The sequence below is a fragment of the Choloepus didactylus genome, chromosome 6 (genome assembly GCF_015220235.1).
Source record: "Choloepus didactylus isolate mChoDid1 chromosome 6, mChoDid1.pri, whole genome shotgun sequence".
In the NCBI taxonomy this organism is placed as follows: Eukaryota; Metazoa; Chordata; class Mammalia; order Pilosa; family Megalonychidae; genus Choloepus; species Choloepus didactylus.
Window position 1 is genome coordinate 45,568,442 of NC_051312.1, and position 25,189 is coordinate 45,593,630.

At 49.2% G+C, this 25,189-nt stretch overlaps 1 protein-coding gene and 1 long non-coding RNA gene across 2 annotated transcripts in view; one reads left to right on the top strand and one right to left on the bottom strand.

Annotated features, from left to right (window-relative positions):
- Window positions 1–25,189, top strand: part of ABTB2 (ankyrin repeat and BTB domain containing 2) — a 200,733-nt gene that overhangs the window by 169,877 nt on the left and 5,667 nt on the right. Inside the window, exons 4-14 of the mRNA XM_037838921.1 lie at window positions 3,106–3,258; window positions 4,593–4,758; window positions 7,609–7,698; window positions 13,237–13,338; window positions 17,069–17,165; window positions 17,630–17,765; window positions 20,910–21,139; window positions 22,783–22,961; window positions 23,333–23,438; window positions 23,669–23,771; window positions 24,318–24,408. Coding sequence (XP_037694849.1) covers window positions 3,106–3,258; window positions 4,593–4,758; window positions 7,609–7,698; window positions 13,237–13,338; window positions 17,069–17,165; window positions 17,630–17,765; window positions 20,910–21,139; window positions 22,783–22,961; window positions 23,333–23,438; window positions 23,669–23,771; window positions 24,318–24,408 — 1,453 coding nt within the window. The remainder of the gene's footprint in view (window positions 1–3,105; window positions 3,259–4,592; window positions 4,759–7,608; window positions 7,699–13,236; window positions 13,339–17,068; window positions 17,166–17,629; window positions 17,766–20,909; window positions 21,140–22,782; window positions 22,962–23,332; window positions 23,439–23,668; window positions 23,772–24,317; window positions 24,409–25,189) is intronic.
- LOC119536218 lies at window positions 8,158–13,028 on the bottom strand. The gene is made up of 2 exons (XR_005217370.1): window positions 12,939–13,028; window positions 8,158–12,647 (listed from the first exon to the last, which is right to left on the bottom strand). It is a non-coding gene; the product is annotated as an uncharacterized LOC119536218 (long non-coding RNA).

Genomic DNA, 25,189 nt, shown 5'->3' on the forward strand with positions numbered 1-25,189 from the left:
ATGATGTCATTCTGACAGCTAATGGAATGTGAGCTTGTGTATTTCATGTGTTTTAAAAGTTCTCTGTTTTGAATGCTGACACAGTAAATCTCACTAGATGCAATACACATGAACAAAAACTCTTTGTGGTCTTCAATAATTTTTAAGGGTGCAAAAGGGTTTCTGAGACCAAAAAATTTGAGAACCGCTCTTCTAAGGTATGAGACTCAGCAAAGGGGGAACTCAAAGGATGTTGCTTCAGCCTTGACCCATTCTAGGTTCTGGCCCCACAGACATCTGCATTCTGTGGCCAAGCTCAGCTTATGGGAAAGGCGAAAAGAGGGAAACAGCCTTTCCCTTTGGGAGGAAGCAAGCAGAGACCTTGGGAACCATGTGTGTCTCATTTATCCGCAGCAGTGCTCCTCTGGGGCCCTTTCATCCTGGAGTTGTAACCCAGCCAGTCATTGCAAATGGGAGTTTTTATAGGGGTTTTCCAGGATGTCCAGTAATGCAGGTCAGCTCTTCTCAGCATGCCCAGTGGGCTAGATGCAGTTACCAGAGAGGAAACAGTAGCCTGGAACCCGCAGCCATGGGAAGGATGTCACTGAGAAGGTCCATGAGCTGCTTAGCAGCCTTTCCTAACTACACTGTGTGCTCTGCCCACTTCAGCTTCCCATGGCCAGGGAGGTGAGCAGGCCGAGGAGAAAGGCATGAGGAGCTCAGCATGGGGCTGGCACAGCCTTGTTTGCAGACAGGTGGGCACCAACCGCCAACTAAGAAGGATGCCTCTTAGAGGCTTAGTAGCCACACTTGGTTTGTCTTGGTTTTGGCCACAGCAGGGAAGAATGGCTGGCAAATCCACCATTTATCTTTTTGTTTACACTGCAGTCTTCAATATTGATGGATCCAAAGGACTGATACATGGAAGTGTATCTCTGAGCTCACCTTGTAAAGTAAGAATTTTAAAATTCAGAAATACTTGGGGGGAATTCAAATGGGCATTTATAATCAAGAGAAAGCTTTTAAATAGTGAGATCGTTCATGAATGGGTTGTTGCTCCTTCCCAACTACACACATTGTCCTCATAGTCTCAGATTCCCACTCTTGTGAGTCAGCACTGTGCCCTTGAAAATGATAGGCCATTCTTTTCTGGGCAGAAATATGACTTGGCTCATAACTGAAGACCTGGACACACTATATGAGGTTACTGATGTGCATCTGTTCTTTTAGTCAGCAAACATTTATTGAGGACCCATTGTTTTGGGGAATACAGAGATGAGGAAGACATCGTTCCTGTCCTTAGGAATAGTATAATCAGGAAGATGAAGAGCGTTCATTGCCAAAAGAGAGAGTTCTAAGGGATATTTTCTTTGGAGAGCAGGGGATCTAGGAAGGCTCCTGGAAGGAGGTAGCATTGGAACTAAGCCTTGAAGGATAATTAGGATCTGGGCACACAGAGGTGAGGATTGGTTTGTTCTCCTGAGGAGATGGGATGGGCAGGGTGGGCTTGAGAACCAGAAGTGCCTGGTGATGTCTTGTGTGTCCTAGTGAAAGGGACAAGACAGGACTAGAGAGCAGGGGTGTGGGGTTCTGGGCATCCTGGAAGGCCAGGGCCAGTGAGGTTTCATCAGCCTGTGACCCTCCTCTTCGCGCCAGTTGGTAGTCAGTGAGCTCTAACCCAGGTGTGTTTTCTGAAATGACAGAGCTAGAACATATAAATAACTTCCCAAATGAACCACCCTCAAGATCACATCTGATTGTTTTGCTCTTTTTAAAAAAGCTTCCTTTGCTCTCTAGGAGAGAAACTTTTAAAGCTTCAAACAGCCTAAGCTTTTAGAGACTTGAGATAAGCAATCTGAGGCCAGGCTCCAGTGGATTCCTTGTAGTTGATTTATTTGGTAGCAGGGGAGAGCTTGGAGGTCTTCTTCCTGATCGGAGACCACCCTGCATGTTAAGGGAAAAGAAGGTGGAGACAGCAAGATCTGCTGCTGAAGGGGCGTAGGGCATCAGACGGATGGGGGACGAATGGAGGCCTGGCTGCAAAACAAAGGGCCTCCTGGCGGCAGGCTTCAGGAGGGCCACAGCGGTTGTCAGGGAGAGCAGCTGTGGGGGGCAGGGTGCCAGGGCTGTCTCGACCCTGTGACATGGTAGGGGAGGGGCTCCATCGATTCTGGGCAGAGCCGGCCAGGTGGCCATGGAGTCACAGAGCCAGAGACTGGCTGTCAGGATCCCCTCTGCAGCAGCAAGTTCTGTTGGACTGTGAACTGGCCTCCAGAGGGAGACTTCACCAGGGAAATTTGCCAGAACTGACAGAGGACAAGAGGAAACCTTCCCTCAATAGTGAGCAGACCCCTGGGTGGGGCTCAGAAGGGCCTGGGGGCCTGGGTGGGGCCTGAGCAGGGCATTATTCATGTACCTGGTCAAGGGTGAGAGTGCCCCCAGGAGATGTTTGACTCAGAAGCCTGTCTAGCTGCCTCACCTGTGGCCATGGGTTTGCAGCATTGCATAGGCCCCCTGGGACCATTCCCCCACAGGATTTGGAGTTCCTGCTTCTCTCTGAGCGCTGGGTCTTGGGTCACTCTGGCACATGAGTGATGTAGAGTGCACCTCAGCCCAGTGTGGGTTGAGAAGGAAGGGCTATCAATTAATACATAATGTCTCCTGTAGCCTCACAGCAACTCTCAGAAGTAGATATTACGCCATGTTACAGATAAAGAAAACAGGCTCAGGGGTGTGTTTGCCTGTGGTTGCAAGATAACATAGCTGTTAGCGGCAAAGCTGGGCTTGAAGCCAGACTCTTACCCCTGAACCCCACCACCCAGAGGGCCAGCTCTCTCTCCTGCAGAAAAGGAAACCTAGAGACACCATCTGAATTCTTTGGAGTTCCACACATTAGCAAACCCCTTCTTTCATCAGCCACCTGCAGGCCCTGAGGTTCTGCTCTCCATCTGGTCCTTGACAAGGCTTCCTTCTGACCCATGATGGGGTTCTGTGGAATGGGGGACAAATTGGGGCTCTTTGAGAAGGATCAGATCTCCTCAGCTCCTCACAGACTAGGGTTTAGGGGCACCTTTTATGGGGTGATCAGTCCTGGTGACTGTTCTCTTGACCCTCCCTATCTCACAGGCCCTTCATGCTGCTGCCGCCACTGATGGAGTGGATGCGCGTGGCCATCACATATGCTGAGCACCGCCGCAGTCTCACCGTGGACAGCGGCGACATCCGGCAGGCAGCCCGGCTGCTGCTGCCTGGCCTGGACTGCGAGCCCCGGCAGCTCAAGTACGGCACTGGTGGGGGGGGCGTCCCACCTCCATGTGCAGCCCCTGGTGACCCCTCTCTGCTCCCTTCTTCCCTTAGAGGTTGGGAGGGGTCTGCAAGCAGGGTGCTGTATCCCCTCCGAGCTGCTTTAAGGATGTCCTTTGCAGGACCTATTCTGTGCCTTGGCTGTTTTCCGGATTCTTCTGCAGCCACTGTTTGGCACACAGACACACAGACACACACACACACACATGCATTTGGATTGGGGCAGGAGAGTTCACACAGTCCGACTCTTTGGATATTGGGAGGTGAGGGAAGGAAGTGGGGCCCTCTCTTTTTTCTTCCTGTAATTGCCACCATTTTCTTGAACACTTACTAAGTGCAGGTACTCTGCTGAGCTCTTCCCTTTTACGTGCATTATCTTAGGCCTCATGGTAACTTTTAAGAAGGTCTCCAATGTTCACATTACAGAGGAACAAACTGAGTTCTAGGGAGGAAGAGTAACTGACCCAAAGCTGTTCAGCAAAGTGGTCCATCCAGAATTTGAACCCAGGTCTACATAGCCCCCAAGCCTATGCTCTTAATTTCCTTCCCAACTTTCCTGTGTTGGACTAGGCTCCTGCGGTGAGCTCTCCCAGAGAAGGTTCCTCTGACCATCCTTGGCCTGTGAGAGCTTTGTATCTTCTCTTTCACCGTCTGCCCAAATCCAGTTATGGCCTCCCCTGTCTTTATGGCATGTAACCCCAAACCTTGTTCTGGAACATGAACTTTCTACAGTTTGGCCCAACCAGGCTGAAGCCACCTATTGGAAGTCTGTGGTGCACCCTCTATGGATACAGGTTTTATCCTGGTAGGTTGGGTCGATTGCAAACAGGATTCCAGGTCACTCTCCGCCATCTCTTTTGTACCTCTGAGCCTCATCAGGGAGCCCCGAGGAGAGTGAATGTACAGCCGAAAGCTGTACCTACTTGGCCACAAGGACCATTTAACAGGCTGAGGTGCAGCCTTCTCCATGCAAAAAGTATACCCCCAAGTGCTATGGTAAAAGCCCCGGACTGAGCTTTTCCTCTCAATAGCTTATTTGAGATGGGACTTTCTTCCCTGACTGCTCCAAAGAGCTCAGAACACTTCTCTAATATATTTGTAGAAAAGTATAATTGTGTGCTCCTTATATCACAGACCATGACCAGGCCAGTCATTGCTGACTTGATAATAATTCAGTCCTCCCCTCCCCACCCCATCCTCACTCCACACATCAGCTTAGTACATCTCTGTCACATCTTATTGAGAAGTACTGTCCTAGCAGAAATGCATGCTGGGTCATGCTAACACACCTTCATGTCTCTTCTGGGCAGGCCCGAATGCTGTTTCAGTTCCTTCCGGAGGCTGGACGCCCGAGCAGCTACTGAAAAATTTAACCAGGATCTTGGTTTCCGCATGCTCAACTGTGGGAGGACAGATCTCATCCACCAGGCAATCGAGGCTCTGGGACCAGATGGGGTGAACACCATGGACGACCAGGTACGTTCCGAGAGCTCCACTAGCTCCAGGCTTAGGGAGTCGGGTCAGGAATTGCCAGAGTTGGTGGTGTAAGGTCCCTTCTGTCCCTAACCTACGACTGACTCAGCTCTGTGCATTTAAGAGGTGGGCTACCGCCTGCATCATGCCCCACCTGTTCCTGGTGGAGTGTCAACTTGGAGACCTCCCCAGTCCCCTGTTGGAAATACCTTTGTGACATGGATTCTGCTTCCCCTGGCTGGGAGGCTGGAGGCTGTCCTGGATGATGCAGGTCTGAGGAAAGGCCAGAGATGTCAGCTTGAAATCTGGCTCTGAAGAATAATCACTAACACTTGTATCAGAGCGTGCCATGTGCTTACTAGGACCAGGAGGTGCTGGGCTCTGGGGATCAGCAGTGAGCAGAGCCCTCAGAAGTCCCTGCCTTTGTGGGGCTAGCATCCAGTCAGGGAGGCTGGTAGAAACTATAATATGTAAACATCTAAGATATATAGTGTGTTAGACAGTGAAAAACTGCTAAGGAGTATACTAAAACAGGAAAAGGAGGATAGAAAGTGTTGGAAGTTGTTTGCAATTTCAGATAGAACTTTGTGTCTGTATGTTTTGTTTTTGCTATAAATAGCAAACCTTTGTGTAGTACTTACTATGTTCTAGGCATCGTCTAAGCACTTCACGCAGATTCATTCCATTCTGACAGCAGCTTTATGATGTAGGTGCTATTATTACCCCGTTATAGATGAGGAAACAGAGGTACAGGGACTGTTACGACTTACCTAACATCACACAGCTAGTAAGGGACAGAGTGGGATTAGAGAACCCAGGTGGTGTGACTACAGGCTCATAGCCACCAGGGGTTATCCAAGAATAGGAACCTGTGCTGGTTTGCGTATTTGACACTGTCTTGGGAGCTTTCACTGTGTACATCATGGCATGGTCTGGCTTGGGAGACTGACCACATAGAAACACGGGAAAAGCTAAATGGCAGTCGAGGGTGTAAATAGGCTCCCAGATGAGATGACGGCATGGTTCAGGGCCAGGCGAACCCCGGGGCCAAGGCAGGCTCTGACAGGTCAGGAGCCTGAGCAGCCAGGAAAGTCCTTCTACTGGAGGGGGTGTGAACAGAGCCTAAGAGGTGGGCAGGACAGGGTTTGAGCAGAGAGGAATGGGGAAGGCGATCAAGGGCAAGAGGATGATGCAAGCAAGAGCAGGGAGGAGGGTCCACTGGGCAGGTGCTGGGACCAGGGTAGACCCCGAGGCTGAAGGAGGGCTCTAGCAGGACAATGGAGATGTGCAGGCCAGTTGTTGGATCTTCCAGAAGCCCCTCCTGCTGGTCTCAGGGCTGTGCTGTAGCTTTCAGCCTGTGAGTCCCCATTGTCCTTCAGCAGCACAGGGGTGGAGCCCATGGACTTTAGCTTCAGACAGTCCAGGTTTCAGTCCACCATGTAATAACCATGGCATCTCGGACAAGTGACTCTGCCTCCCTGAGCCTCAGTGTGCTCACCTCGGCAATGGGGGAGAGTGGGACCTGCCACATAGGGTGATGGTGAGAATTTTGCATTTGGCACATAGCAAATGCTCAGTAAGTGTTCATTCTGGTTTTTGTTGTCAATGTTAATTACTATCCCTGACATCTGTTAATTGACCTCTTTTTATTTAGCCTCTTATGTGCCTGGGGGGGGGGGGTGGGACAACACAAAAAAGTCATCTCCCCTCCCAGGGCACATAGCCTGGCTTTTAAACTGAACTGTGGACAGCTGTGTGGGGAAAAAGAAGTCAAATTGCAGAGGGGATAAAACAAAGCCACGTTTCACTGTTTTTCAGTTGGCTTTTCTCTAAGTGCGCGATCCTACTGGCTCCCTAAGCCTTGGTATTTATAGAATGATATGTTGGTAAACAGTCCATTCACCTCATGATTAATTTCAGCCATTTCCTTATCTCTGGGCACTAGGCAAGGATTTATGAGGAAAGAACTTGTCTACACACAAATAACCTAATAACATTGCAGCACTCTAGATGATGCTTGCCGGCGTCCAGCTGTGGAATAACACTTTCCGCTGCTGCCTTTGCCATCAGTGGCCACAGAGAAAGATTTCCAGCCAGGGAGGCAGCCCCTTAACCACCCGCCTAATCATGGGGAGGGGCTGGGTCTCAGCCTTCAGAAGAAATCTGCACTGCTCGGGGGCAGAAGATTTTGAAGTCAAGGGCTCCTCTACCCTCTTGTGAAGGACACTAAAGCATGGGCTTTGCAGTTCAGGCAGATCTGGGCTCCCAAGTGGGTCCTACGCCTGACTAGTTGTGTCACTGGGTAAGTTAATTCACCTCTCTGATCCTCATGTGTAAAATGGGGATAATCATAGAAGCTCCCCACTAGGGATATTACAGTGAGAGAGTGCATGTAAATCACTGATGTTGGCAATGCAGGGCCTAGGGATGCAGTTAGCATTTGGCAGTATACCTTGGTAGCAATGACATTGCTCTGTTGTTATTTTAATTAGAGATGTTTTAATTAAGATATTAGCTCTTCATCCAGTTGTGTGACTCTGAGCTGGGCAGTTTACTAAGCACCTTACAGCTGCTGGCTGCAGAGCTGGCCTTTGCACTGGAGTCTGGCTGCAGGGCCTGTGCTCCTCATGCTGGTGTCCACAGTGCTCATGGCGAGAGCCCTGGACCACCCTTCAGGGCCCCCATCTCCAGTGGACTTGGGAAGGGCAGGCTGGGCAAGCACAAGGCACAAGAGAGCTCAGAATGAGCTCAAGTGGGAGACCCAGATCTGTTGTTTCTGGGGCAGAGGCCTTGGAGTACCTGTCCTCATGTTCTGCTTCTAGACAATTAAGCATCTGCCTCTGATTCGTGCAGGGCATGACGCCCCTGATGTACGCCTGTGCTGCAGGGGACGAAGCGATGGTCCAGATGCTGATCGATGCTGGAGCAAACCTGGACATCCAAGTGAGTCAGCCCCAGAGAGCTGCACCTGGTGCCTCACCAGTGTCTGGGACAGCTGGGTAGATGTGTTTCAGAGAGCTAAAAATACAAGATGCACAAAGGTCGTGGTTAGCAAAGTAGATTTTCCTTGAGGGTTGGCCTTTCTTCCTGAGAGGGGTAACCTCAGTTGAGCTGGGAGAATGGCCATGCTTGTTTCTGTAGAACCTTTCCCACTTCTACCAACTCTAATCCTTACCATTTCCAGATACTTCTAGCTCTGCCATCCTCTGAGGCATAAAGTGCTCTGTCTCTGCCATCTATTGCCCAGGGCAGACATCACTAACTGAACATGCCACTGTTTCCTGTTTTTTTTTTTTTCTTTTTTTCCCCCCAAGGTTTTTAAAATAACATTTATTTTTTTTTCAAACTTTTAATTGTGCAATATAGAAAACTGAATAGCACAAGAAGCGAACACAAAAGTCATCCAGAATCACAAGCAGTTTATAGGTTGACATATCCTAGGTGCTTTATGTGTATACATACAACTGAGCATACATTTTTATGTGTATCATGCTTTTTCATGAATATTTACCAATTCAGAATCCCCAGGCTATGCATATTGGGATAACCAAGAATACATGACACCAACTCAGTCAGGGGGGCAAAATGTATTTCTGCCTTTCCTGGGGACAAAAATTTCATAAAAGACAAAAATGCAACAGGCCTCTATAGATATTGGCAGAGTTACAAATCCTTCATTCCCTTAATAGACATAAAGCAAGAATACAATAAGTATAATTCATGAAAGAGAATTCATTGTCAGATCTATATTGAAATAGCAAGGTTATGTTTCCACTGAATTATTTTAGCAGTGTTTTCCTGTGGCACAGCCAAGAGATGCCCAAGTACAATGGTTACATCAAAATGGAAATATGAACACAGTTGCATACATCCCTCCCCCGCACCTTCTTCCACCCCTCTGCAGCCAACCGAATGAACAAGTTCTGATGCCAACTGCTCAGAGGTCGTTTAACAATTCCATGTCCAAGATGCTTCTTTTCTATCAACAAAAAGATATTTATAAATTCGTTAATTCACTACTCTACTTTTTATCATACATTGTCACCTCAAGAAATCTAAAAAGCTTAGATAATGTGAAATAATGAATCTTATCTGCAATAAACACAGGTATTTTACAAAAAAATGCACATAGAACTATAGTTATAATCTAAAACTATCTTCTAGATATAGAGATACTAGCTAAGAGCCCTTCCTCTTCTTCCTCTTCCACTATTTCAATGACTAAGTACAGAAATGCATCTGGCTCCAACAGGTGGATTAGCAAAGTTGCTCCCAGAAGACAGGCCTTCCTTTAAACTAACACAAGGACATTTTATAGGGATTATCTTTCTACTTCTATTTTTAGTATACTTTGGACATTAGGACTTGTCCTTTAATACACAGCAATAACTAAAATGCCTATACAGAACAATGGTCAAACAATCTGAACTTGTCTAACAACTCGCAGGCAAAGAACCCTTCCCTTTGCTGTTCCTTCCCTACTCCCCTCGCCCCCTCAGCACACCGCTCCAAGACATCTAGTTCAACAGTGCCATTCCCCAAATGCAGCCATTCCTCTGTATTAACAGAAAAAATATTTAGTGTTATTTTACACTCTGTACTTTAACATATGTTGTATATCTCTAAGCATCTAGAAAAACTAGATGTTTCAAATAAGGAGTTAAATTTGTCCACGATATACATAGTAGCTTTGAATAAACCATACATATGTAACAAAGGATATAATCTGAAAATGTCTTCTAAATAGGAACATTCTGGCCTAGAACCCTTCCCCTTCTCACCTCTATTAACCCAGTGGTTGCATCTGCAGTGCTTAGAAGGTTTGTTTTGTTTTGTTTTGTTTTTTAAACGATTTTGCTTCCACAAGTAAAATTCTGTCGTTTTCAAAACAGAGTCTTCCCTATAAATTTTAACACACAATGTACAAAATGTATTAGTTTACTAACTCAACTTCTGTCATACACTGGTCTAGAAAGACTAGATGATAAAAAATTAGGACTCGTTTGTCCACTATATACACTGTATACACAGTGAAGTAAAACAAAATGCAGACACATAGGATAATGGTTTATCTTGCCCAACTACAGACTTACTGGCATAGGGCCCTTGGCACGTCCTTCTCCCTCCTCCCTGAAACAGCACAAACAGCATGTGTACTGCTCTGAAGGTGGTTTGACCATTCCGTCTCCAAAAAATATTTCATATGACTTTTAACAAAACAATATCGACAAAATGTGTTATTTTACTACCTCTACTTTTAACATACTTTGTGCACTTCTAAACATCTAGAAAGACTAGATGTTTCAAATAAGGACTTAAATTTGTCCACTATATACCCAGTAGTGTTCAATAAATTACACACACATGTAACAATTGTTAAATCTGAAAGTGTCTTCTAAATAGAAACACTCTGGTCTACAGCCCTTCATTTCTCCTGATTCCTTTTCCACCACAAACCCAGTGGATGAGTTACAGGCACATGTGTCACTTAGATGGAATTTTATAATTTCATTTCCAAAAGTCATTTTCAGAAGACAACCTTTCTAGGAATTTTAACACAAAGTGTACAAAATGTGTTAGTTTACTAACTCTACTTTTGTCATACATTGGCAACCTCTTTAATATCTAGAGACTAGATATTATAAAATTAGGACTCATTTGTCCAGTATATACACAATATATACAACACGGCAAAGTTAAATGAATGCACATAACATACAGGGCAATGGATGATCAGAAATGTTCTTGTACACACTAGCAAAACACTGTTTTCAATTTCTTCCCTCCTACCTCCCTCAAACCAAAGAACAAGTACAATGTTCAGAGGTGGTTTTACAATTCCATTCCCAAAGACAGTATTTCTCATCAATTTTTAAGAGCTATTTACAGTGTTACCCTACTACCTCTATTTTTAAACACATCAGGTACTTCTAAACATTTAAAAAGACTAGCTATTTCAAATAAAAATTTACTTGTTCACTGCATATATAGTATTGTTAAATAAAACCATACACATATAACAATGGTTATAATCTGAGGTATCGCCTAAACATGACCATCTTGGTCTCCAACCATAGCCTCCTGACTTCCTTTTCTCCACCACCAGTTCAGCAGACAAGTACAGGCAAGTGTAATGCTTTGAGGCAGTTGAACAAATTCATACCCAAAAGTCATTTACAGAAGACAAGCTTTCCAATAAATTTCAACACAAGAGTATAGAAAACATGCTAATATTAATGACTACTTTGTCATACACTGACAACCTCTTTTAACATCTACAGACTAGATGCTGCAAAATTAGGACTCATTTGTCCATTATATACAGCCAAATAAACTACACAGGACATACAGAAAAAGTTTTGTCTGAACACACTAGCATATTACCTTTTGCTATTGCTTCCCTCCCACCTCCTCCAAACCACTAAATGAGCATACAGACAGTTGTATGCTGTTCACAGAGATAGTTTTAACATTCTCATTTCCAAAAGATACTATTTCCTATGAATGTGAGCAAAACAGTATTTACAAAGTAATATTTTACTACTTCTACTTTTAGCATACGTTGGGCACTTCTAACATCTAGACAGACTAGATGTTTCAAATAATGACTTAATTTGTCCACTATATACAGAACAGTCTTGAATAAACTGCACACATACAACAACAGTTAATCAGAAAGTGTCTTCTAAATATGCACATTCTACTCTAGAACCCTTCCCTTTTATACTTCCTCCACCAACCCCAGGGGCTATACTGCTCAAAATTTCAGAAGATAATCTTTCTTAGGAATTTTAACACAAGATGTACAAGATGTACTAGTTTACTAACTCTATTTTTGTCATACACTGGCAACCTCTTAACATCTAGAAGACTAGATGCAAATTAGGACATGTGCATCCATTATATATCTATATACATAGCAAAGTAAAACCAAATGCACAAATATAGGGACAGTGGTTAATCTTGTCTCATTGTAAACACACTGGCATAGAACCCTTTGCACTTCCTTCTCCCTCCTCCCCCAAACCAGTGTACAAAATGTGAACTTACAGAGGTGGTTTGGCCATTCCAAAAAACCCCACAATATTTCATATGAATTTTAACAAAAAGATAATTACAAAACGTGTTATTCTGCTACCTCTACTTTTAACATATGTCAGGCACTTCAGAACATTTAGGAAGAGGAGATATTTCAAAACGTACTTAGCATTGTCAATTATATATACAGTAGTGAAGAATAAATTGCACACACAAAATAATAGTTATAATATGAAAATATCTTCTAAATATGACCAGTCTGGCATAGAACCTCTTCCTCCTCTTAGCCTTCTGCTTCTCGGCCTCCAACCTACAGAACAAGCGTGGATGTGTGTCTCTCCTGATGTTGCTTCCAGAGGCAGTCTAAATTCCATTTCAAAGTCATTTCCAGAAGACATTTTCTAAGATTTTTTTTTCCCCCTAACAAATCGGCATTAGAAGACACGTGATTTTCTAATTCTTATCATAAGTCGGCAACCTCTTGACATCTAGAAAGCCTAGATGTGGCGAAAGTTTTCTTTAAAAAGGTTGGGGGGCAATTTGAGAGCAGCTTTTTCATATTATATACACAGGCCTTCTTCCATAAATGGCCAGTAATCTTCCCAAAAGGTGGTGGGCACTTGTTATTGGACAGATGTCGCAGGTTAGTCTACCATTTCTTTCAATGTCAAGCAAGGTCTGGTAGAACAAAGACTAACCGCTCTACGGCCGCTAACCGTTCCACCCGTGGCCGTCCAGGGCTCGGCTCACCTTCCAGGCCCCTTAAGGCCTTTGTCCGTCGTTGTTGGGAGGAGGTGGCATCTCGTCCAGTTGGAATGGGGCGGTCACCCCAGGTCCCGGATCCATGGCCCGAGCTGGAGAGAGGACCGAGCTCGAGTCTACACGACCCGCCTTCTGGGCGCTCGAGTCCCGGATCGGCCCTCCGCGGCATTCGGGAGGCCGCCATTTTCCCCTCCCGCCACGCCCGCCGCCGGGCAGGTCTGGGCAGGGAAACCCGGCGGCGCCGCCATCAGGCCGTGATGGGGGAAGGGAGCACAGGGTCCTGCCGCTGCCCCAGGGCCTGGACCAGGACGGTGGGCAGTCCCGGTGAGGACTCGGGGTCTCCGCAGGGCAGGGACACAGGGCGCCCCGGGCCCCCAGCTCACCCGCCGGCCCGGGGGCGGAGGGGTCCGAGGGCCCGGAGGTCTGGAGAACAGCGGCCGCGCTCCGCCTGCCGACGCGCTCCTCCCTCCAGCGCGCGCTCCGCCGGAACTGCCGCTGTTTCCTTTTTAGTCTCCTCCAGACGGTGGCTCCAGGCAGACATTATCAGTTGATAGTAGAAGACCTTTGAGTTGAAACCTATTACCTATAACTGTGGGGTACCTCGTCAACTCTGGTGCTTGTATCACCTCCCCAGGGAAATCACCCACCCAGGAACTACTGATCATCTGTGGCTTTTTCCAGGTCCCAAGCAACTCTCCCAGGCACCCATCCATCCACCCCGATAGCCGGCACTGGACCTCGCTGACGTTTGCTGTGCTGCATGGACACATCTCTGTGGTCCAGGTGAGCTGCTGGAGGTCCACAGCCGCCCTGGCTTGCCAGATGGGCTGGGCCCCAAGCAAAGCCCCCATCTCCCCATCTGAGATACCAGCGGCGCTACTTCAGGCCTGGCTCACCTGGTCGATATGGCAGAGACCCACCTGGTTTGCCCCAAGGAAAGGGGGTTTAGTGTGAGGATACAGGTGCAAGCAGTACAAGGTACCATCTTGCCCTCCTGGCATCTCTGTCTCTCTCTCGGTTAATCTCGTGGCATGCTGGAATTTCTGTGAGCACACCCAGTTTTCTCTCCTCCAACCATCTTTCTCACCCTTTAGCTTTTTTTTTTTTTTTTTTTTTTGTATTTCTCATTCATTTATTTTTCTTAGAGGGTATTTCTGTTATATTTTTTGCTATATATTAGTATTTTTGTGCACATATTTTTTTCTCACTTCAATTCATTCCTAAAGGAGTTTAATACTAGGTAAAAGGTGTTTGAGTAGACACCCATTTTCTTTGGGAGAGTTATGCAAAACCCTGAGTGATTTTCCGTATATACTGGAATGGTGGTCCAAGCATATGTGGTTCCTTGTATATAAAGGCACACTTTTCTAACTTTTCTAATGTACATCTATCATTGAATATTAACAGTAAAATGGAAAATGAATAGTGTATAGAAAAATAGCATTAGTTCAAGAAATTAACTTTGTGAATTTCTTTTAAAGAATGGATTCACAGCAATTCTAACCAAACTTCAGGAGTTCTTAGGCCAGTTCAAATTCTCTAGTTAATTGCATCTCCTCCTGTTGATCTTTATATTGCTTGGATAGAAAATTACATGTATCTTTAGCAAAGAATAGAAATTTTATGAAAGAACCTATATCTGACATCCAAACTAAAATAATGAATTACTGGCAAAATTGTGATATTTGTAAGGAGGATGCATTTAACATCTTTTCAAAAGACATCCTCTCCATTTTTCTTTCAGTATTTCAAGCAAATGTATACTTTTACAATTCTAGGCAAATTGTTACTGTTAGACATCACTCACTGAAAGAATATAATGGAAACCTTTAGATTCACATTACTTCATTTATTTATATTCTCCCAACAAGGGTCTGCTACATAATTTGAAGTTCCCAGTACAAACTGAAAATGTGTAACTGTTGTACAAAAAGCAGGGAAAAAAGGCTGTTAAAGGTAATAAAGCATATGGTTTTTCTCATTCTTCTATGATTTCTCTCTTGTCATAGTGTTTTCTTTTACTATTTAATACACTAATTAGAAAAATTAATGCTAAGTTTGCATATTTTACTTATCGTGTGATAGTTTTAATGCAGAATCGCTGTAATTATCCGATTTTTCATAACTCCTACGTGTTTCTGTATTTCCTTACTGCAACAATGGCAAACACTGCACAAAACTGAAATGTTTTTACTTCATGTTTTGATATGAACACATTCTCCCAATGTTCTCTACCTTTGGCTTATCAATGAGTAAGGAATGGCTGAAAGCAAAAAGAATTGAGTTCCCCCACCTTTCTCTTTTTTGCCAACATTTTCAGGCTCAGTGGGTGCTTTGCAAAGTAATGTGAGTAAAAAAGGATGATAGTGTCTCTTGGTCATTTGTGACTATTAGCATTCAATTGCCTTCTCCAATTTCTAATTTCTAACAGAAGAAAAGCAAACTTCTCAGGACTGTCCGTGCCCTGTTGAGTCAGTTGTAGTTGTAAGACATCTTATATTCCCTTGGAGTCTTGTGGAAATCCTGACCCTTGTGGGAACTCTGGAATTTAGTGATCCTCCTTCTTGGTCAGCTTGCTTCTGTTGTATTTTTTATATTTATTGGCATAAGTCAAAATAATAGTGGCAGTTCATCTGTGATAGCTCTCCTGTTTGTAAGAGATGTCCTGGTTGAGGAAGCCATCAGGCTTTATGATGAGTGACATTGTGGGGAGGGTTGTGTCACCCTTTAGCTTTTTCTACTCCCTCATAAATTCTATCGCAATGCTGGCTTTCTATCATCATGTCCTTCCAGCTTGGGTCCCCACTCCCCCAATAAAGGCTCAGTCTCTCAATTTCCCAGTTCCTGAGGGAGGACTCCGGTTGGCCCAGCTCCCCTGTTGATCCAAGCCACTGATGCCCAGCTTGGCCCAGGGAGCTGTGGCTGGCAAGAGGATGGAGGGGAGTTCAGGCCTACAAGGGGAAGTGGGGGGCAGGGTGGCTTCCCACACAGCCGCCGCCGCCCCCCCCCCCCCCCCCCCCCCCCCCCCCGCTCCCTTGCTCCTCTGTGTCCCTGGAGGCTGCCGGACTGCCAGGCACTCCTTCCTGGGAGTTTGTATGATGCCTCCTGCTAGATTGTGAGTTCTTTGAGGGCAGTGATCATGTTTGGTTCATTCATCATTGTCAGCAATCCCTGGCCTCTGGTGGGGACGTGGTAAATGATCACTGCCACATCCTGCCTACTTTTTGGTCAATGCCCTCCTAAGTACTAGAGGGTTGTGCTCAGCCTGGACCAGTGCCCAGTTCCATCCCAATGGGCTGGCTTCCCACTTTGGCACTGGCACAGGCAGAGGAGCCAGGATGTTCGAGAGTCTCTAAGCTGACAGCCTGTCCTTCCCCTCTCCCCCTGCCGCTGCAGCCTGAGAGCCCACACACTCAGCTGCTGGAGCCTGGCTCCTCATAGCCAGTTTCCAGGCGGGGGGTGGACAATGTTGCCCCTGGACCGCTCCGCACTTGCTCTGGGAGTGTTTGCTTTCTAGAGCCCTGGGAAGGATGGAAGGTCTCTCCTTTCTCCAACAGGGAAAGGAAAGTTGAGTCAGGAAAGTTGAGGCAGGAGCTGAAAGTCACTTGACTTAAGAGAAACGCCACCCTCTGCTGCAAAGCAAAGCCAGGTGCACTCAACTAGAACTACTTGGTATCTGTTAACCGTGCCCCATCCATGCCCTGGAAAGGCCCGCACAGCAGGATTCTGTCCCAGCCCCCTCCACTTCCCTGCCTCTCTCAAGAGAACCTCTCTCAAGGGAACCCTAAAAGCCACTCTTTATTCTGCCCCTGCAGAGAGATGAGCCCTGTTTCATTTACTCCCCAACAATACTGCAAGGCAGGTCTCCCCATTTCACAGAGAGGGAAAACTGAGTCTCAGAGGTCGCTCACTGGTTGGGGGCCAGCATTTGTACCCAGGTCTCTGACTCTAGCATCTGTGCCAACCCTGTGCCACCCTCTGACTCTAGCATCTTTGCCCACCCTCTGCCACCTCCCAGAGCCTCAGTTTCCCCCTAGATATATTTTCTATCTTGCATATTAATATGAGTGCTTGGAAAGAAAATTCATAGGAAATTCATAAATAAGTAGAAGATTTTTGAGTTTCTATACTTCCATGCCTCAGTAACTGTGTTTAGCCTAGAGAGAATTCCAGAAATAAAAGATTATCCTTTTAAAGACCAAAAAAAAAAAAAAAAAATAAGTAGAAGAACATTCATACTTTCTAGGAAAGTGTTTCTAGGAAAGAGCTCAGTCGTCCCCACAGTTTGAGAACTTGGTTTAGGGCCACAAGAATGGGGTTGAAGATTCTAGAAACTTTGAGCCCTGAGGGTAAAACCTGGAGTTTTATGGTTTAGTTCCTTGGCTGTCTGGGTGAGTCATATCTGGGTCCCATGCCTGGAACTAAAGGCCTCCTCGCCCCAAATCTCCTTGTAGTGCACTTCTCATAGCCCCTGCCCTGCTGAGTGCCCTCTGCTTCTCTCTGCCCCTGGCAGTTGCTGCTGGACGCTGGTGCCCACGTGGAGGGCTCAGCAGTGAACGGCGGCGAGGACAGCTGCGCCGAGACACCCCTGCAGCTAGCCTCTGCGGCTGGTAAGTGTGCCAGCGCGCTGCCCACCAGGGGTCTCTGATTGCTCTAAGACTTTCTCTGCCCCTCCCCTTCCCTCCAGTGTCAGCCAGCTGGGCCTGTAGCTGGACATTCAGCTGCACACTTAGTGCCTGTGGGGAGCCTTGAAATCCTTCTTCTGGGGATCCTGGGAGGTTTCCCTTCACCCCATCCGTCAGTGCATCTGCCAAGCTTGGCACCCAAATAAGAACAAGCAGAGGGAAGGGAGAGAAGAGAGCAGAGAGGCCCTTCCCTTAGGGGGCCTGTGGAGGGGGCTACAGTGGTAGGACATGGCCAGCCATCCCATTTCCTTTCTGGGTGTCACTGGCTCTTCACCCCTGTGAAATGCAAGTGAGCCTGAGGTTTGCTTTGTCTCATCCCAATGTTCAGTTTGGAGAAGCTCTCTCTCACTTCCTCTTCGCTTTTGGCGTCTGCCCACTTTGTCTCACAGGGAACTATGAGCTGGTGAGCTTATTGCTGAGCCGAGGAGCTGACCCCCTCTTCTGCATGCTCGAAGCCAATGGCATGGCCTCCTCCCTCCACGAGGACATGAACTGCTTCAGCCACTCGGCTGCCCATGGCCACAGGTACCCCCCCCCCCCAGCATCCCTGCCCGTGTGGTGTAGGGGGCCCTGAAACAGGCTCGTGGGAGCCTTGATGCCTCAGCGGGGAGAGGTGACTGGGAGAGCACCCCAGGGTCTAGGGGCCTGTGTGCGACTCAGCAGAAAGCTGCAGGCCTCCACCCGCAGAGGTCCTGGGCTTTGGGAGGCCTGGATGGTGGGTGGGTGATTGGTTGGTTCATTGATCAAATCTGTGGTTATCTGATCCTGGTATGGCAGCTTTGTTTATTTAGTCAGTATTTAATCAACACACAGTCAGTGAGCACCTTCAGCCCCTCCTTCAGGGAGCCTGCAGCTTCGAGGGGAGACACACCCAGCCGACTTTTCAATCCGTGAGGAAGGTGTGCATAGCCTTGGCGGGCTTGAGGAGGGCTCCCTGGAGGAGGTGAGGCTTGATCAGGGCCTTGAAGGGGAGCAGGTTTGGCCAAGTAAGGGAGCAGACAGCCCCCACTGTTCCAGAGAGTGGAGAGACCAGGCAGAGGCACAGGGTGGAGGAGCTGCTGTGACTGGGGTCACGGGGGCTCACCCTGCTCACTTCCCCAGGTCCCCTGCTCCCTGCGTCCCACGCACAGTGGCTTGGTCCTTGGCCATCAGAGCTGTGGTCTCCCTGACAGTTGTCCTTGGAATTCTCCATCTTCTGGTTTGAAACATCTGTGCCCCTTACCTTCAGGCTGAGCTAGTGATCAGGTTGCAGAGGGGAGGCTGTGGGGCAGAGAGACGGGTGAGCTGAGACCTGGTCTGAGCAGGAGCTTGGCCCAGGTGCAGGCCCAGGGAAGAGGCTCCCGGGCGGCATACAGAGGTGCTCCTCATGCCCGGGGAGGTTGTTCCGCTGTCACCTGGGCTCTGTGTAGAGCCAGCCCCAGCTGCTGGGCGCCAGGAGGGGCAGCTGCTCTCTGAGCCCAGAGCCATGGCCGACAGCACCTCAGATTTCACAGGGCCATGCTCAGGGATGTGGTCTTGCCTGCTGGGCTGCCACTGCTCCTGCTGCTGTTAGCTCGGCAGGTTGGTTGTTATGAGAAGGGTGGCCTGAGGAGAGGCAGAGGGAAAGGCCACAGTGGACAAGCCTTCTGTGTCCCACACTCCTCCTCCAGCTCAATGCAGAGGTCTAAAAACAGGCTCGCTCCTCAGAGATCTGTGTGAAAGCAGCCAGGGGGACAGAGCTGGTGCCTCCCAGACCCTCCTTCAACTCAGAGTCCTCTCTGTGTCCAACTCACACCATCTCCAGCTTTGGCAGCCGCAGTCTATCAGATTGACAAGTTCTCGAGGCTGTCACAGACCAAAATCAGAGAATATAAGGGGCAGAGGGGATCTTCACAGGGATCTAATCCAGAGATGGCAAATGCCTGGCCTGAGTGCCTCCACCGCCCAGTCCCACACCGCAAGCAGGCATCACATGTCGAGCACCGCACTGTCCTACTAAACTGACATGGGGTCAGAGACCGTCTTGAGATAGCACTGGAGCTGGCCTACAGGAGAAAGCTGACTGATCTGGTCATCCTTTCCATTTTACAGATGTGGGCAGAGAGGCCCCACAGCTGGTTCCAGGCAGACCTGGGACTGCAGCCCAGGACAGGATCCCCCTTTTCCCATGGGACTCCCCACTGGGCCTCTGCTCAGGCCCACCTCAGGAACATGTCCCTTTCCATGTGTGGTGGTGCTTCCCTGATGCCTGCAAGGACCTCAGAACGCCCCAGGGACTTCAGCACGGCATATGGCTCAGCTGCAGAGAGGCTCCGGAGGCTTTGCTGAAAATCACAGCCTGCTCCGAGGGCACGTGGTGGACCTTGCTTTGTGGAGCCAGGCCTGCCCATTGGGTGTGATGGGACAGCAGGAGGCTGAAAGCAGGGCCATTCAGCAGCACTGGGGCCAGAGGGAAGTGAGAGGAGAGGGTATTAGAAAGCAGAGAAGGGACCAGAAAAAGAAGGCAGGCAGGACACAGACTTCCAGTTGCCAGATACCCAGACTTTGTTTTTCCAGGTGTTCCCTCTTGGGAATGCCTTTTCTCTACACTTTCTGCACCACTCCCCACTCACCTGCCTAAAGTCGCCTCACCCTGCAGGTACCATCTTATCCATCACTACCTCTTGGCCTCTTTACCCCACCCAGCTCTCTATGTCTATCCCTGTTGTGGCCGCTTCACCCTGCTTGGAAATTGCTTCTTTGCTCATCTGTCTCTCACTCTCTGGAATACAAGGTCTTTGGGGCAGGGACTGTGTCTCATTCACCATGAGATACCAGTGCCTGGCATAAACTAAGGACTCTGCAAGCACCTGACCTGGCCCGTAGACAGATGGTGAGGAGCCGACTACTGGGGGTGCCCTGGGCTTCTGGGCGACGAGCTTGGCTGCATGTGGGGAGATGGCATGGTCCAGGGGTACAGGCAGAGCTGCAGCAGAAGCAGCTCAGCACCCAGGGGGACCTTGAGCCTGCCCATGACTGCAGACCCCAGAGTCCCAGACTGTTAATACATAACAATGTGGGCCTGGTGCTTGCGGCCGTAAGTCCTGGGTTTGAGTCTGTGCCCGGCCATGTGGGACCTTGAGCAAGACACATTCATTACCTCTAAATGGCTATGCTGGTGGCATCCCGCAGAGTTAGATGCTCTGTCAGGTCAAAAGCTCTACGTCAGGCTCATTCTTATGAATAGAAGGGAAGCAAGTATGTATTTACCGAGCATGTCCTACATTGCACACAAAAGCAGCTGCTGTTTAGGAACCACTGTACTACATCAGCCTCATGTTAACCTGGGAGCAGGTGATGCTGAAGCTCTTTTCTACAGGTGAGGAAAAAGGCTCTGAGAGATCAGACAGCCTGTCTGAGGTGTCACAGCTGGGATGGCAGAACCTGCTTGGCCCCGGAGTTCACTCTTTCTCAGCAGTTCCAGGAGAGCTAAAGGGAGACATCTCCTGTCCTCTCCCCTGTCTCGCCCAGATGTCTGGGGATGGTGTCCCTGGGAGCCCCAAGCCTGGGAGGGAAGACACACCCTTTACTTCGAGCCCTCAGATGCCCCATGGCAGGTGGTCTGGGCCATGGGGTCCTGGAAGCCAGTTCATGTGTCACCATCCATTGTGGGGCTCTCTGGCCTCACCTTCCTCAACCCTGAATCTGCAGGAATGTCCTGAGGAAGCTCCTGACGCAGCCGCAGCAGGCCAGAGCAGACGTGCTCTCCCTGGAGGAGATCCTGGCAGAAGGCGTGGAGGAAAGTGACACATCGAGCCAGGGCAGCGGCAGCGAGGGGCCCATGCGGCTGAGCCGGACCCGCACGAAGGCCCTGCAGGAGGCCATGTATTACAGCGCCGAGCATGGCTACGTGGACATCACCGTGGAGCTGAGGGCGCTGGGTGAGGCTGCAGGGACGGGTGGATCCCCGCCACACGCATTGCACATACACACATCCTCACCACATAGCCATCCCCACTGCCCACACATGCGTACACATGCACTCCCACCCCACGCACCCCCACCCCATACACATCCCCAATGCACATGCACCCCCACCACACACGTGCACACACATGCACTCCCACCACACACATATGCACACAGTACCCCCACCACACACTCATGCATGCAAATCCTCATATATTCCCCCTGTGCACACATACACACACACACACACATATCCTGCTGCTCTTCAGCATGTTGGAAGAGGGCCAGAGGCCACAGGGGCACACAGGCCAGGGGGCAGCTGAGCACAGGGCAGTGGCTTGGTTTACCCAAGCCTTGTGGCTGATATCTTGGCTGGGGCTGCTCCTGCTGTGTGGCTCAGTCAGGAGATGCCCCTGGGCCTGTCATTTCTCAGCAGTGACATGTCTTGAGGTCACGGCCCCAGCCTCTGCTCTCAGGCCATCCATCCTTCCTGGTGGAATATCACTGCCTCTTTCCTGGTGAGAGCCCAGGGATCTGTTGTGAGACAGTGAGGACATGTAGTGCTGTGAGGGTCTATAGTCTTTTCTGGGCAACTAGATCCTCTTCTATAGCTCGGCCAGTCTCTTCTCCTTGGGTCTGGAAATCTGGGCATTTTTCCTTCCTTCTAGGGAGGCTAGTCAGACAGACAGACACACAGACTTGGGTCAAATCCCAGCTGTGCCATATGTCAGCTACAAGTCACATGGTCTTTCTGAGTCTCAAGTGGGTTTGGTGGTGACGATGCTTATCTAAGAATGTGTACATGACAGCAGGTCATCACCACTGGGGCCACGACACCGAAGTCCCTCAGGGCTGGGCAAGGGGGCAGGAAGGCCTTCCCTCAGTGCGGCTGCCTCCATGTTCTTTGCTGTAAAATGGGGACATCACTACCCCCTAGTCAGTGAACCCGGGATGCTCATATCACTGTGTTGTGTCCCTGGTTCTTCATTTAACACCCAGAGAGGCTGGAAGAGTATAAAAATCTCTGATTACTAGGAGTGTTACTAATTTTTAATCATAAACTTGGCCAATCGGTTTTCAGTAACTCTAGGTCCCTACTGACACTGGAAGTGGATGAAAATCCCAGTGAGCTGGGTGCTGTGAGACCATTCCTTGAGAGGACAGGATTCACTTCAGGCTTCCATACAGGTGTGGGGATACATCTGTGTGTCCTTGAGCACCTGCGTATTTCCATCCAGGCCCATCTGGCCACACCTCCAGAATTAATGGGCTTCCCCAGCAAATAATCTTAGGGCCCAGTAAGCAGTTGGGCCAGTGTGGGTGCTAGAACCACACTTGAAAACCTCCAGGCTAAGCTGTAAATTTCAGAGCTTGGATTTCTGAGCTTGGGCTGGAGCCATCTTTCCACCTCATCTGATTAGAACCTGCAACTTCCCTCCAACCCACTGTGAGGCCTATTGGAGTGGATTAGAGCTTTCATTACGTGGCTGCCCTGAGAGGGTCATTCGGCAGGCGGGAAGGGGCATGGGCAGGGCTGTCAGCTCTGCAGGCCTGGGGCTCAGGGCAGGGAGTGCCTGGCCCAGCTGACTGCCTGCCCTTGCCTGCCCGGGCCCAGGTGTCCCCTGGAAGCTGCATGTCTGGATAGAGTCTCTAAGGACCTCCTTCTCGCAGTCACGGTACTCGGTGGTGCAGAGCCTCCTGCGGGATTTCAGCTCTATCAAGGAGGAGGAATACAACGAGGAGCTGGTGACCGAGGGCCTGCAGCTCATGTTCGACATCCTCAAGACCAGCAAAGTGAGTGTTGCCTGGCGGATCCCCACCCAGCCCCAGGGACTCCCGGGCTCCAAACCACAGGGCAGACCAGATGGACACCCTCACAGATGCAGGGACCTCCTGCCACATGTGGACAGACACACCCCACACATACACAGACGGATGCCCGGGCCTGCCCGGCCTGGCGGCAGAGGGCAGACACTTTGGATGTGTCCTGGAACTTGCACCAGAAAACCACTGTAGGGGAAACATTTATGAAGGAACAGGCATCTCTCACCACACCAGATCCAGGAGGAGCAAAAGACAGGGGCTGCTCTGATCCTGGCCTGGGACTCTGGCATTAGCCTGATGTGAACAGCGGGCCACTAACAGGGCCTCTCTCTGCCCCACAGAACGACTCCGTCATCCAGCAGCTGGCTGCCATCTTCACACACTGCTACGGCAGCAGCCCCATTCCCAGCATTCCAGCGATCCGGAAGACCCTGCCTGCCCGGCTAGGTGAACGCACAGTCCCCTCCCGCCCCTGCAGGCCCCACCCCTTTCTTCCCCCCACCTTTGTTCTCCATGCTCACTTCCAAGTGCCAAGGCACTTGTCTCAGTTTATTTTTTGCCTCTGTTTTTCACATTGTAACACATGCACACACACAGCCCTCTCTTGCCAAACTTAAGGACTACTCAGTGGTTGAATCCTCAGTCGTTTCACTTCTTTTTTTTCCCTTTTTTTACAGATCCTCACTTTTTGAACAACAAAGAGATGTCAGATGTGACCTTCTTAGTGGAAGGAAAGCTGTTTTATGCACATAAGGTCCTGCTGGTGACAGCTTCTAACAGGTAGGCAGCCTTGGATAACGAAATCCCAACTCATTCATGGTGGAGGCTTAGCTTTTTTCAGATACGAGGTGATGGACTTTCTGGAGAAGAGCCTCAGGCTGGGGCTGAGAGTAGGCTGCACCCACAGCCCCTCAGCCAGCTGTGGTCCTGTCACCAGAGGCGGCACCTTCCCCACAGGACATGAAACAGACTCAACAGAGGGGAAAGTAGCAAAGGGACCCAGAGTTCTCAAAGAGGAGCTCTAAGGTTTTATTCTTTCTGGCCTAGTTGTTGCTCTTGACTGTTAGAGAACATAAATATTCTGGAATTAGAGTCAGTTTTCCGGCAAGTCACAGACATCGCGGTGGCTCTTGTGGAGGGCAGCCAGGGACAGAACCAGGCTTGGCCCGGCTGTCAGCGAGGACGATGTAAAATGCCGTTTGCCAGTTATTTTGGGAGCACGGCAGTAATTTTTAAATGCCCAGTGATGGATGTGACTGCCACAGCTGCGGTGATGGAGGAAAAGTCACATTCAAGACCTGCTGGGTTTCGTCTCCTTTGCTCCAGGTTCAAGACCCTGATGACCAATAAATCAGAGCAAGACGGCGATAGCAGCAAAACCATTGAGATTGGCGACATGAAGTACCACATCTTTCAGGTGTGTGGGTCTCAGTGCTGCGCTCCTAGGAAAGAGGGGAATACCCCAGGAGCTGGCCCTTAGCTCTATCTGGCTGGGTTTGCAGCGCAGGGCAGCTTTGAGTCAGCCACAGTCTTCCACCCTATCCCCAGTGCCCTCTGTGCTTTGCTGAACCAGTGGTCAGTTAGAGTGTCCAGGGTTTTCCCTGTGTGACAGTAGCATCCTGATGGGGGATTGTAGCTTGCGTCTGCCTCAGTGGTCTTGAGCTCTAACCATGGGAACGAGTGGTCCAAGCAGACTGACAGACAGGCATATAAAGACAGGTGAGCATCACACACATGGTGTTAGGGCCCTTGCTACTCAAAAAATGAGGTCTGGGCAGCCGCAGCATCACCTGGGGGCTTGTTAGAAATGCAGAATCTCAGGCCCAACCCAGACCCACCAGATTAGAGCCTGCATTTTAACAAGATCCCCAGGGGAGTTGTGTGCACATTAAAGTTTGGGAAGCACTAGCATAACTGCGTTGCTCCTCCTGAGCCTCAAACCCCAGCCACGCAGGCCCACTAGGGAAAGCCGTGCTGAGCCCATCCTGGTTAGAGAAGATCCGGGTCTGGTCTTCTAGTCTCTAAGTTTTGGAGAACACAAAAGGTTATGTGGTCAGAACTCTCCTGGTGGCCGGCTGGTCAGGGAAGGCACGGTCTGGAGGAGACCTGCCTGGAACCTCAGCCGAGCCCACCTGGGAGCTCCTTTCTGGAAAGCAGGAACTGCAGGTCTCCAGGCAGAGTGGGGGCCTTGGGGCTGC